General features: G+C 54.2%; 1 protein-coding gene across 4 annotated transcripts; it reads right to left on the minus strand.

Annotated features, from left to right (window-relative positions):
* Nucleotides 1-4,782: 4,782 nt before the first annotated feature.
* Nucleotides 4,783-10,576, minus strand: SHISA2 (shisa family member 2). 4 transcript variants are annotated; one of them, XR_012653512.1, is made up of 3 exons: nucleotides 10,027-10,576; nucleotides 7,187-8,072; nucleotides 4,783-5,863 (listed from the first exon to the last, which is right to left on the minus strand). XR_012653512.1 is itself a non-coding variant. In XM_075050707.1 (2 exons), the coding sequence occupies exons 1-2, from the start codon at nucleotides 10,349-10,351 to the stop codon at nucleotides 7,519-7,521; spliced, it is 879 nt and encodes a 292-aa protein (XP_074906808.1). In that variant the 5' UTR covers nucleotides 10,352-10,576; the 3' UTR covers nucleotides 6,068-7,518. The 4 variants fall into 4 exon arrangements, 1 of the variants encoding a protein (XP_074906808.1); XR_012653511.1 differs by having other exon boundaries at nucleotides 6,761-8,072; XR_012653510.1 differs by lacking the exon at nucleotides 4,783-5,863 and adding an exon at nucleotides 6,068-7,057.
* Nucleotides 10,577-11,543: the final 967 nt, after the last annotated feature.

An 11,543-nucleotide genomic window follows, 5' to 3' on the forward strand; every position in this document is an offset into this window, starting at 1 on the left:
AGTCTGAAATGGGAGCATTTAAAAAATAAGTGTAACTGAGAAAGGTCCTGTTGAGGAATGTTAAGTAAGAAGATTTCAGAAACGTAATCCCTTTCTGTGAGCGCTGCTGCGGCAGTACCCAGCCTCCCAGCGCAGCCCCGCGCCTCTTCAAGCTCCCCCAACTTTTGGGGTGCAGCAGGTCCTCAGAAACTTGGAAGGAGTTTCCTCCTGCTTTCTCCTCGGCAGAAATACGGGGCTGCAGAGAAACGAGCCTTGAAACATCCCCGAAAGCGGCTGCTGGTTCTTGGCTGCCCACGCTGAGGAGGGAGCTCTCGGGCAGATGGTGAGTGGGCTGCGTCCGACGTGGGGGAACGGTGAACCATGCTGGTGAGACCTTGCTCCGGGGGACACGCCGTGACGAGGCTTGATAGGAGGGAGCTCATCTTGCATTCTTCATGTCGTGACTGCTCCGGTGGACAGCGGGGTGATGGCGGAAGAGGTGGTCCCGGTTCCCTTCTGCATTTCCCATGGTATCGGGTGCTGCCCCTGAGGGTGTCGTGTTGTTGGAGCGGTGGGGACGCTGAGCTTGCTGGGTCACACGAAGCAGGACGAAGCAGACCCTTGAGTGCTGAAGCTGCAAGCTTTCGAGGCGTTTTGGCACTTCAGCCCTGCGGTGGAGTGCCTGGGAGCCTCAGCGCTCGGACCACCTTGTGTCTGATGGCTTGGCTGGCGCGACCTGCAGCCGGATCACACGTGTCCAGCACAGTTGTCGCAGTAAAACAAGACTGGTTCGTTGGTCTCGACGGTTGCTGTGGAGCTGGTGGTACTTGCTGGGAACCAGTACAGGCAGCAGGAGCACCTCCTGGTCCGTCAGGAGAAAGAAGACTGGAAGAAGGGGTCTGTGGGTTGGGCTGGGTTTGTATAATGCGCTGGGTGCTGTGCTGGTCCATCTCCCCCCTTCCTTTCTCCACGTTGTGGAAAGAAGTGCCTGCAAGCCTGCTAACACAGGTCTTTGTCTGGAAAAAAATGTAACATGGTCCTAGTGTCTGTCCATTTGGACATGCCCAGTATCAGAGTTTGAGCTGCATACCTATTTCATACACGTTGATTAAATCCTGGATAATGACTGTACGTATTTATCCGTACGTAGCGAAGGTGGCATTTTAGCTTTTAAACTGAGAGCCTGATTCTGACTGCACAGGAGGTCTACAGCAGTTGCTTTTGGTTTGCACAGATGTAAACTGAGAATCACTTTTCCCCCCATAATGAGACATTTACAATCACGCGCAGACTGTCTGATGTGCGAAGTCAACGGAATTCTTCCTCTCAAAAGCAAATATTGAGGGAATTAGCAGCTGCATAAGCCACTCTTTACTATTCAGGTAATAAATCATAGCAGAGACCGCACAACACGCTGGCATCCTTGTCTCGGAGGAGCAGTGTCCTGTAAGGGGTCAGACTTGTCCTGGGGCGAGTGGCCGCGGTGCCATTGAGCTCCAGCAAACCTCGGCTCTGCCCGGCAGGATTGAACGCTCCACCAGCCTGTCCCCGTCAGCTTTCAGAGTACTTTCCAAACCTGATTGAAGGAAGTTGCTCAGTATCGTGGAAGGGAGATAGATGAGTAATTTTATTTTATTGTTGCGTTATTACTGCTGTGTGACACGATGTTCGCTTGCCCTAGCTGAACAGGATTGATAGGATCTGAAGCGGTGCCTTCCTGCTTTTTTGTTTTCAAGTTAACCTACAAAGACAAACCAGCGTGGGCCGTGCCCTGAGCTGCTTCAGCATTAAACACGAGGAAGGCTTGATGGAAAGCAACTCATCTTTTGAATTAAACAACATTTTTCAGCTTGATGTATCATTGTTTGCCTTGATTTTCCTGGAGGTTTTCTGCAGGACTGGTAACAGTAAATAAGGGATTGCTTACCTGAAAGTGAAGGATTATCATGTTGCGTGAGAAAGGATGTTATTTCTATGCTTTCCTGAATATTTGAATTCTACTTTTGCTACTACAAGCATAGTAAGTGGGTGAAAAGAGCCTGTGATGGCAGACACGATTCTGTTTTCAGTTTAAGGTGAGTTTTCTTTCGTGTTTCCTGATGTACTGTCAACAATGCAAACGAGAGAAGGAAACGATGTCTGTCCTTGGCGAGCTGCGTGTACCCACCAGGCCTTGCCCAGTGCAGAAGGTTTGAGTTGTTACCCCTGTGGTTTCCTCTCATCAGAAATAACCACCAAAACTGATAAATATTAGGAAAAAGCAAATGAACCTTCTTTTGCCAAAGCCAGTGGCCACTACAATGCTGGAGGCACTTGGCAGTCTGAGAGCTGTGATACATGTTACACTCCAGAGAGGTGTCTCTCCCCTCTTTTAATGAAAATCAGGGAGTAAGCAGACACTCACCCTCTGACACACCTAGCAACTTTTTGGCCATGCCTAGTGCAATGTTTGCCTTCCTGGTTTTCCAAATATTGAGACCAAGATGACTGTTACAGCACCAGTGACCGGTGTTATTTGGCCATTGAGGTTGCACAGAAATACTGCCACAGGGATTAAATGCTCTGCTACAGGACAGGGGACACTGTGAGCCCCCAGGGAGGGCAAGGTCTTGCTGAACTGGCTCCATTCGGTGCGGAAGGGGAAGGGGAGAAAGGATGTCATAGGCTTAAGTGACTTGTTCAGTCCATTTGCAAGTGATCCTGGGCAGGAAAATGTTGCAAACCCCGCTGAGGACAGAGAAATAATACAAAGGGACCTACAGAGAAGCAAGAAATATGAGCAGGAAACAATAAAATGAGATTCAGCTTGGAAAAATACAAGGGAATACATGTGGGGAATAATATTTAGTAACAACTTCAGTGGGAGGAAAAGAACAGGAAAGCAGAAAATCTGGAGGGGAAAGAAGAGCTCCAGTAAGACGAAAAATGAACAGCAAATTAGATATTTTGAAAGGGAGGTGCTGAGGTTAATGTGCTGAGCTGGGACCCAAACCCAGCTTCCTCTCCTGTGGCCATTACAGGCACATTTAAGCGACGGCCTCTAATCGCACCAAGGTCTGCTTTCCCCTAACGAACGTGGCGCTGGCTGGTAACAGCTGTATGGGGACACTAAAATCTTGTGCTGGTGGGGAAGAATAGGCTTTATCCTCTGACCATGCCCAGCTAGTAGGTTAGACATTTCAGAGCGGTTCTCCGTACGAGTGTTGTGAGGGTGTCGTGTTGCTGGTGAGAATTTTGTGCCGTTCCCCCGCCCGGCTCAGTTTTGGGCACCATGGGTCAGCGCTGGCTGCACCCGGCGGGATGAGGTACGGCTGCCCTGGGGACACCGAGGCTGTGCTGGCGTGTGCTATGGGCAAACCAGTGCCAGCCCAGCCTGTATGGGTTTTACTGGCTTCTCCCCACCATCATTACTGCTTACTGTGCGCACCATCCCCGACATGGCACAGTACCGAACACTTCAGTGCCTTAGGTAGCAAGGTATTCAGAAACAGGCACCGAAAAAGTACGCCATATACTTTAAACTGCAAGTTTAGGGGGTGTAAACAGCAGGAAAAAAGAGGAATTGTTTAGGACAGTCTGGGAAGATAGGACTGAGTAATGGGATGAAATTGAGCAAGAAAAAAGGCGTACAGCCTCTCAGGGTGGGTTTCCTGAGCCATGCGTCATCCCGCACCAAGCTGCATGACCGGCCACGGAGAGCCCCATGGGGAGCACTTGGCCAGGGCTGCAGGATGGGTGAAGTGACTGCAGCAGTGTTTCCATCGCTTCTTACAGCCATATAAGGCTAAAAATGCATTTACGGGCCATGCAGCAGGTTTGGAAGTGTGGCTGTGATTTTTTAAGCTTCAGATTTTTAGGCTCTTGTATTATAAAGAAAAGGAGAAGCCTGGCTCTCCTATGGAGCAGATGCATGTTCACTGGTAGGACCCGAGAGCCGCCATGCCCATCCTCATCCATAGTCTGAGCTCACCCTTGGGCTGCCACGGCACAGTGCTACGCAGCAGCACCGCACCAGGCTTTTCCAGTTATTGTATTACACGTGGGACTAGTCCTGCTGAGTTGCAACCAAATAGAGCCTGCTCTTAACTAGCACTGTAGCCTGTAAAAAGTAAATAAATGCATCTTTCCTAACCACCACTTGAGCTTGCTTGGAATTAATCAGCACCACTTTCCATGCTCCCTTTCCCCGTGCCATCCACAGTCGCTATGTGCAGCAGGAAAAACCCTACCCCTCTTGACTAAGGGAAAAAACTGCCATGGAAAAAAAAAAAAAAGAAACAACAAACCACAACCTATAAAAATGAGAAAAAGCTTTGACACAAACTATTGGCCTCTTGTGCTGTGAAGTGCTTGTCACCTCAGCACATCTGCTCTAAGCCATGGCTGACCCCTTCCTTCCCTGCCAGCTTTCCGTGGCGTTTTGGGATGTGCTACGGACAGACTGACCAAGGCTATGTTTTTTCCCAACTGTTCTTTCCTATTTGAGTCATAACCAGGCAGATCCAACAAGGCCCAATTTCCTATCCTGGTAACCGTGAAGCCAACTGAAACCAAAAATCCTCTGAAAAAATGCCATTTGCTGCAGAGTGTTTGACATTATTTGGAAAGGGGAAGCCTGATGGGGCCGCGGGCTCTGCCCATTCTGCTCCCCCACCTCCCTGCGGCCGCCGGCACATGAGGGTCCCCAGCTCCCCCGATGCTCAGATGCTGGCTCCCTGCTCCCCTCCAAACGTGCCCCCTCAGACGTGCTCCACCCAGGCACAGCCTTCAGCCATGTAAGGTGGTGTTTTTACTGTTACTCTTTAAAAACAGTCAAAAAATCCTAACTATGCTCTTTGCCAGGGTCTGGAGAACTGGGCTGGTCAGATGTGCTCTTGTAGATGGAAGAAAGTAAAGCATTAACTGAAGGAAAACCTATAACAAAGCAAACAAAAAGTCACACCATAAAGTATTTATTAAGAAACAATGGGGGCTTTTTTCTTCAGTTATAAGAAACACTTTAAAGCAAGTGCCCTTTCAGGGATTTAAAAGCTATATCAAATGGTAACATTGGTTTTACATTATTGTACATGACATTAAAAAAAAAAAAAAACAAACCACCACATCTCACAAACTTCCTTTTATTACAACTCAGGTTTCTCTGCCTTCAGTTGCAAATTATTTTCTACAGACTTAAATTTAACTTATTCTTTTTTCTTTTTAACCAAGTAAACAATATACAAAGAAGAGCTTCACCTGAATTTCATAGGTCAGAGGAGGTATCCTTGCCAGGGCATGTGCAAGGCAGACAGCATGCGCTGGGGGGGGCCAGTGGGGGTGAGAGCTGACTTGGTTCACAGTTGGAAAAGATCACAAACGCATGGATGGGCTTGTTGTCTGGCCACACAGTAACAGGCCAGGTCTCCCCTCGGGCGAAGCACCTCCAGCTCCTGCCAAACCCACGAGCAGCCAAAGGCACCTGAGCCCCCGCGCCCGATGCCAACTCAGCTTCGGAACGTTGGCACAACCGAGCTGCAACAACGCGGGCAGGTAGAAAACTCAATTTCCCCAGGAGACCCGAGCACGCGTTGGGTCCTTCGAAAGCCCGGCAGCACCCGGTGCCGGAGCAGCGGCTGCCTTGGAAGCTCCACGGCAGAGCCAAGCAGCCGCCCCGCACCTCCAGCCTTGCCAAAGCCGGGCTGGAGGGGAAGGTGGGTTTCCTAAGCCAAGCTTTCTGCCCAGGTCCTACACGCTGAACGAGCGATCGCAGCCAGGAACAGCAGATCCAGGATAAATTACCTATTCATTTTCCTGTGTCAGTGGTCAAACCATTCCTGCCCGCTGCAGACTGCCTGTGTGTGGCATGTTTACGAGTAAGCCATTGGATTTGGCACTGCTTCCACACCTATGTGTAATTTAAAAACAGACATACAAAAAAAATAGTAGTATCACAGTTATTGCTACATACTGATACAGTATCAGACAATAAGAAACCTTTCATCAGCTCTGGTCTGGTTACAGTAATTGCCCGGTTTTGGTTTATGCCCTCTGTTGCGGTGTTTTGGCTGAAGAACAAATGGATGGAACTGCAGAAACTACGGGTTTTGGGTTTGTTTTTTTTTTTTTTTTAAGAGACAAAACCCAGCCTTAAATAGCTTGTTGCATTCAGGCTGATATATTACAATTAACATGGTCTGATAACTCCCAGAATGCTGTTGCCCCTTCAGCCTGGAGAGGTATTTTTTTCCCCAGACACAGCAAAGCAAGACGGAGCCTGCAGCTCCAGTGCGAAGTGTCCCCCCCTCCCCTCACAGCATCGTCCCTCCTCCCTGACCCCCGTGGCATCACCGGGAGCTGCAAGCACCTTCATCCTTTGGTTGGATTTTTTTTTTTTTCCCCTTATTTTTAAATATAGCTGTGCCTTCCTCGTCCCCTGCCCCATGAGTAAAGAAGAAAAGGGGATGGGTTTCAAATCTTCACCAGCCCCTCTGCATCCAGGTTGGGGCAGCTTTGTGTGACCCCCACCACCACCACCCCGCAACAGAGCAGGGCTGGGGACTCAGAGGGGGCTGGCGGGGGAACAAAGCCCGTTTTCCTATGGTCAGACTCAATCGCGAGCAGGGTTTGGGGCTGACAACTTCGCGCGCATTCACACGGGTTTACTGTTTCATGGCAAGTGAGGTTAAATCAGGCGTGTTCGGAGTCACAGTACGACCTTTCTCTGCAACGGCAGTTTCAGCTCAGATGCTGCTAGCTGCACCAAAAGCTTTGCTGAGCGTCAGGAAGAACAAGCACCTCGTACCTTGTTTTTAGTAAAAAGTTCACAAAGATAAAGTCTGCACAAACCACCACTGCGTCCTGATCTTGAGGCAAAAGCAAATCAAGAAGGGTTTCAAGTGCACTGGAAGGAAGAGCCAAATAATTCACACTCTTCTAATTTCTACATAAATACCAGGGACAAGGAAAATTGGTCTTTGCAAGACTAAGCCTTTCATGGCACTTCACCCCAAACCGGGGGTGCATAAGAAGCCATGGGGGCTGGTACCAGCGCCCGGCACGCAGGGATTGCACTGTTCGGCTCTCGGTTGCGACTGATTGTCTGTAAAGCAACGGGAAATGTCATTAAGGAGCTGGGAGAAAAGAGGTTTCTTAAGTACTGCGGTCTTGTACAGTGTAACAAAACTCTTTCTACGAATTAATTAGGCAAATACTTCTGACCATGTCATACCTGAAGGGCACTTAATGGCTCCGGCATTTATCTCGCAAGTACAGCGATCTGAAATACATATGCATTTTCAGCGTAATCCTTCGCCACTGTAAATCATGCACTGGAATGAGAGCGTATCTGGCAACGTTAATTCAGAGATATCATCCTACAGTTTCTGGCAATGGACCCCGATGAAAATAAATGGTTTATAAACACTGTCTGACATGCATGAGCCTTTCAAAATTATTTACAAGCGATGTTCTGGGAGCTTCGTTCCGAGGAAGTATTTCTCCTCCGTTCAGTTTAGACATTAAAACCTGCCATGTGGGGAGAGGGGGAGGAAGGCGCCGGCGCTACACAGTCACAGCCGGGTACATCTTCTGTTCACTGGTGGCGTGCGGGTAGGGAGACTGGATCTGCCTGTAGCCGCTCTGCAAACCATCGAGGAAGGGGGGGACCGGGGTCAGCGGCATCGAGTCGTGCTGCACAGCGTAGCCCACGTACTGGGGGTGCAGGTACTGCCCCTGGTGCGGCACGATCTGGGTAGCCTGCTGGCAGTTCAGCACCGAGAAGTTGGTCGGCATGTTGACATAGACGTTATTCATGGTCCCTTCTGGCAAACAGCAGTTGGTCTGGGACCTGGTCGGGGGGGCTCTGGCCCCCGAGTTGGCGCTGGAGCTGGAGCTGGCGGCGGTGCTCGACTGGCGGGAGGAGGAACCCCGGGAGGTGCTGGCACTCGGGATCATGGGGATCGTCTCCATCAGGCGGGTGCCCCCGGGGGCTCGGCTCTGCTGGGGCTCCTGCTTGGGCCGCAGGCATCTGCAGCAGCAAGCCGCCACCAGCGACCCCAAGATGATGAAGGCGACAAATACAGAGCCAACGATAAGGAACGGCACGTAGATGGGCACTGCAACAGCAAGGAAAACATCGTCACTGGGGTCAGGGACAAACCTCAGCAGCTCCGGCAGAAGGCCCCGACCCCAGCCAAGCCCACCTCCCCCCAGCACAGGTCAAGGGGGGTGAGCACTAAAAGCTGTGTCTACAGCTGAGCGTTTTACACAGGGAAGATGAAAAGGGCTACTAAAACCAACGGCTGGAGTTTCCAAAAGCATCTTTAAAGTTATTAGCAGAGAGGAAAGCCCACACCCCGTGCCTCGACAGAGGACGGCTCGCTCCCATCGACAGTGGTCAAGTCCACATCAACCACCGCTCCACATTTCACCAGCTCTTGTCTCCGATACACTCTCCTAGAAAAATGAGGCAAGAGAATGCCTGGTTTGAACAGTGCCATAGGGAGATACTTCGGGCAGGATACCTGCCCAGGAGCACAGGGCGGTCAAACCCCGGTGCTGCATCGCATCCCTCCCCATCACCAGCCCTCTCTGACTGCTGGCACCCCTCGGGGCAGGGAGCGAGCCAGGCGGTGACGAGGCAGCCGTCACAGGGGCTCTGCCACCCCGCAGCCCCCAGGACGAGCGTCTGGCCGCTCCACGCTTCAGCCCTGGGTTTAGGGAGAAACCACGCGCCAAAGGTTCACTATCAGCAGACCTTGTGAGGCTTCGAGAAGGGACATCAGGGCAGGAGGAGTGAGGGTGGGAGCAGAAGGTTATGGGTAATGCTTTAGCGGTGGGGTCGGGAGCTCGACAAGGCGGACGGTGAACACCATCCTCAGAAGGACCTGGGCTCTGATTGCTCTGCACTCCCAGGGAAAAAGCTGTTTTCTCTGCCTCAGTAAGATGCATCAATGCATCTGGGAGTTAAGGAGGGGAGAGTGCCTTCCTCCAGCGCTCGGGAACGCTCCAGGCAACATGCCTTGGGCTTCATCATTTCCACTGAAACCCGGGAGCCTGAAGACCCAGGTAGGGCTGCAGACCCCTGCCTGACCAGCACTAACGCGGCTGCTGCCAACGACGTGCCCTGGCACAGCGGCTGCTCCTCCTGCAAGTTAACCAGCGCAGAGCGACAGCTCCTGAACCTGCTGAACAGTAACTATTAATGAAGAAAATTAGTTGTTAAGAAAAATGGCTTGTCGTCAGAACTGCAAAAAGGGGTTTATCTGTCCGCTCAAGTCGGAACACCTCCTTGCACAGCTGATTACACAGAGCAAGTTATAACCAAAAGGCCACATTTCCTCTATTATTTTAGCGCTTTTTAAACAAAAGGCTTGCAAAGAACTGTCGCTACTTCTGCGCCTGGCGCTGCAGCAGCTCTTGAGCAGGTGCATGCACTTGCTACAGACTGCAACACGCAAGTTTTCCGAGAGCAAGTCTGTCCTAATTATAACATCACTTCGGGCTACTCCTAGTGCGTTCAGCACATGTGGATGGCAGCGAGGGCACTGGGAAGCCGTGGAGGCGTTTTTTTTAAACAACAGCAGTGGAAAGACCTGAGTTTATCCTCAAAACTCAACTGTCTGGTAAAAAGCAGTCCTAAGCGGGGAAGGAATGTGCGCTGGAAGAACATACACAATTAGAGCGGGGGCCGGCTAGAAATCGTTTTGAAACGTGACGTTACCTTTTTTTTTTTGTTTCGCTTGTAGGGGTTGTTTCTTTTTTTTTTTTTTCCTCCCTTTTCAACCAGGAGCCCGAAACGGGGCAGAGGAGCCGCACAAGCCCGAGATGGTCGGAAAGCGGCGTCGCCTACTTTTAAGAAAGGCAGGGCTGCGCTTTGGAACACCAGGCAGGGAAAAAAAACCAAACAAAAACCAAGCCGTGGCCGGGCGTGGGTACTTCTCCCCGTGCCGGGGCCGGGCTGGCCCTCGTTCCTTCCTCCCCCGGTGGAAGGGAACCGGCGGGGAGTCCGCCGCAAACCCGCCTAGCCTCGGGGGGGACCCCCGGGGCCGGGGTCCGTGCCCGCCTCACCTGCCGCGCCGTCGGGGCCGTCCTTGCCGGGCCGGCCCGGCTCTCCGATGCCGCCGACGCCTCCTCCTCCCTGCCGCCGGTCGTTGTGGCAGTCTCCCTGGTCGAGCCGAGCCTCGGCGCTGGAGCAGCAGTAGCGGAGAGCGCAGCTGCCGCAGCAGATGGTGGCGTCGCCGCCGTCGAAACGCTCCGGGCACTGGAAACCGTCCCGCCAGCCGCCCTGCCCGTCCAACCAGCCGTGGCAGTACTCCCCGCTGGCCGCCGCTCCCGCCGGCAACAACCAGCCCAAGGCGGCCGCCAGCAGCAGCCAGCGCCGCCCGCCCCGCATGCTGGGGTCGGTGGAGGGCTCTGTCAGAGCCCCCCCGCGCCGGGGCAGCGCCCGCCGCGCCGCGGGGACTCTCGCCGCGGGTCCTGCCGCCTCCGACGACGCCGCATACCCGGGGCCGGCCCCCGCGGGGTGCGGAGCCGCCGCCGACGCCGCTTACTCGGCTCTCCCTCCCCTCCGCCGCGCCGCCGCGGCCCGGCCCGTACCCCGCGCCGCGCCCATGGGCGAAGGGAGGCGGCCGTAGCCCCTCCGGCCGCCCGCCCTCCCGGGGGGGGGGGGCGCTGAGCCGCCGCCGCCGCGGTGCGCCCCGTCCGGCGGCGCCGCTGGGCTGCGAGGCGGGGAGCGGAGGGGAGGGGGGGGCGGGAAAAGCGCCGCGCCCCGCCCTTATAGGCAGCGGCGGCGGCTCAGCGCGCATGCGCCCGCCCCGCCCGACGGGGCGGCCCCGCGCCCCCTGCCCGCCGCCGCCACCGGGGGGGGTGTGAGGGGAGGGGGTGTCTGTGAGGGGGGGTGTCTGTGAGGGGAGGGGGGTGTCTGAGGGGAGAGGGGGTGTCTGTGAGGGGAGGGGGGGTGTCTGTGGGGGGGGGTGTCTGTGAGGGGAGAGGGGTGTCTGTGGGGGGGTGTCTGTGAGGGGAGAGGGGGTGTCTGTGAGGGGGGTGTCTGAGGGGAGAGGGAGTGTCTGTGAGGGGGGTGTCTGTGAGGGGAGGGGGGTGTCTGAGGGGAGAGGGGGTGTTTGTGAGGGGAGGGAGGTGTCTGTGGGGGGGTGTCTGTGAGGGGAGAGGGGGTGTCTGTGAGGGGGGTTGTCTGAGGGGAGAGGGAGTGTCTGTGAGGGGGGGTGTCTGTGAGGGGAGAGGGGTGTCTGTGAGGGGGGGTGTCTGTGAGGGGAGAGGGGTGTCTGTGAGGGGGGGTGTCTGTGAGGGGAGGGGGTGTCTGTGAGGGGAGAGGGGGTGTCTGTGAGGGGAGAGGGGGTGTTTGTGAGGGGAGGGGGGGTGTCTATGAGGGGAGGGGGGTGTCTGTGGGGATTGTCTGTGAGGGGAGAGGGGGTGTCTGTGAGGGGGGTGTCTGTGAGGGGAGGGGGGGTGTCTGTGAGGGGAGAGGGGTGTCTGTGAGGGGGGTGTCTGAGGGGAGAGGGAGTGTCTGTGAGGGGGGGTGTCTGTGAGGGGAGGGGGTGTCTGTGAGGGGAGAGGGGTGTCTGTGG

Source organism: Buteo buteo, chromosome 18 (genome assembly GCF_964188355.1).
Source record: "Buteo buteo chromosome 18, bButBut1.hap1.1, whole genome shotgun sequence".
Taxonomy (NCBI): Eukaryota; Metazoa; Chordata; class Aves; order Accipitriformes; family Accipitridae; genus Buteo; species Buteo buteo.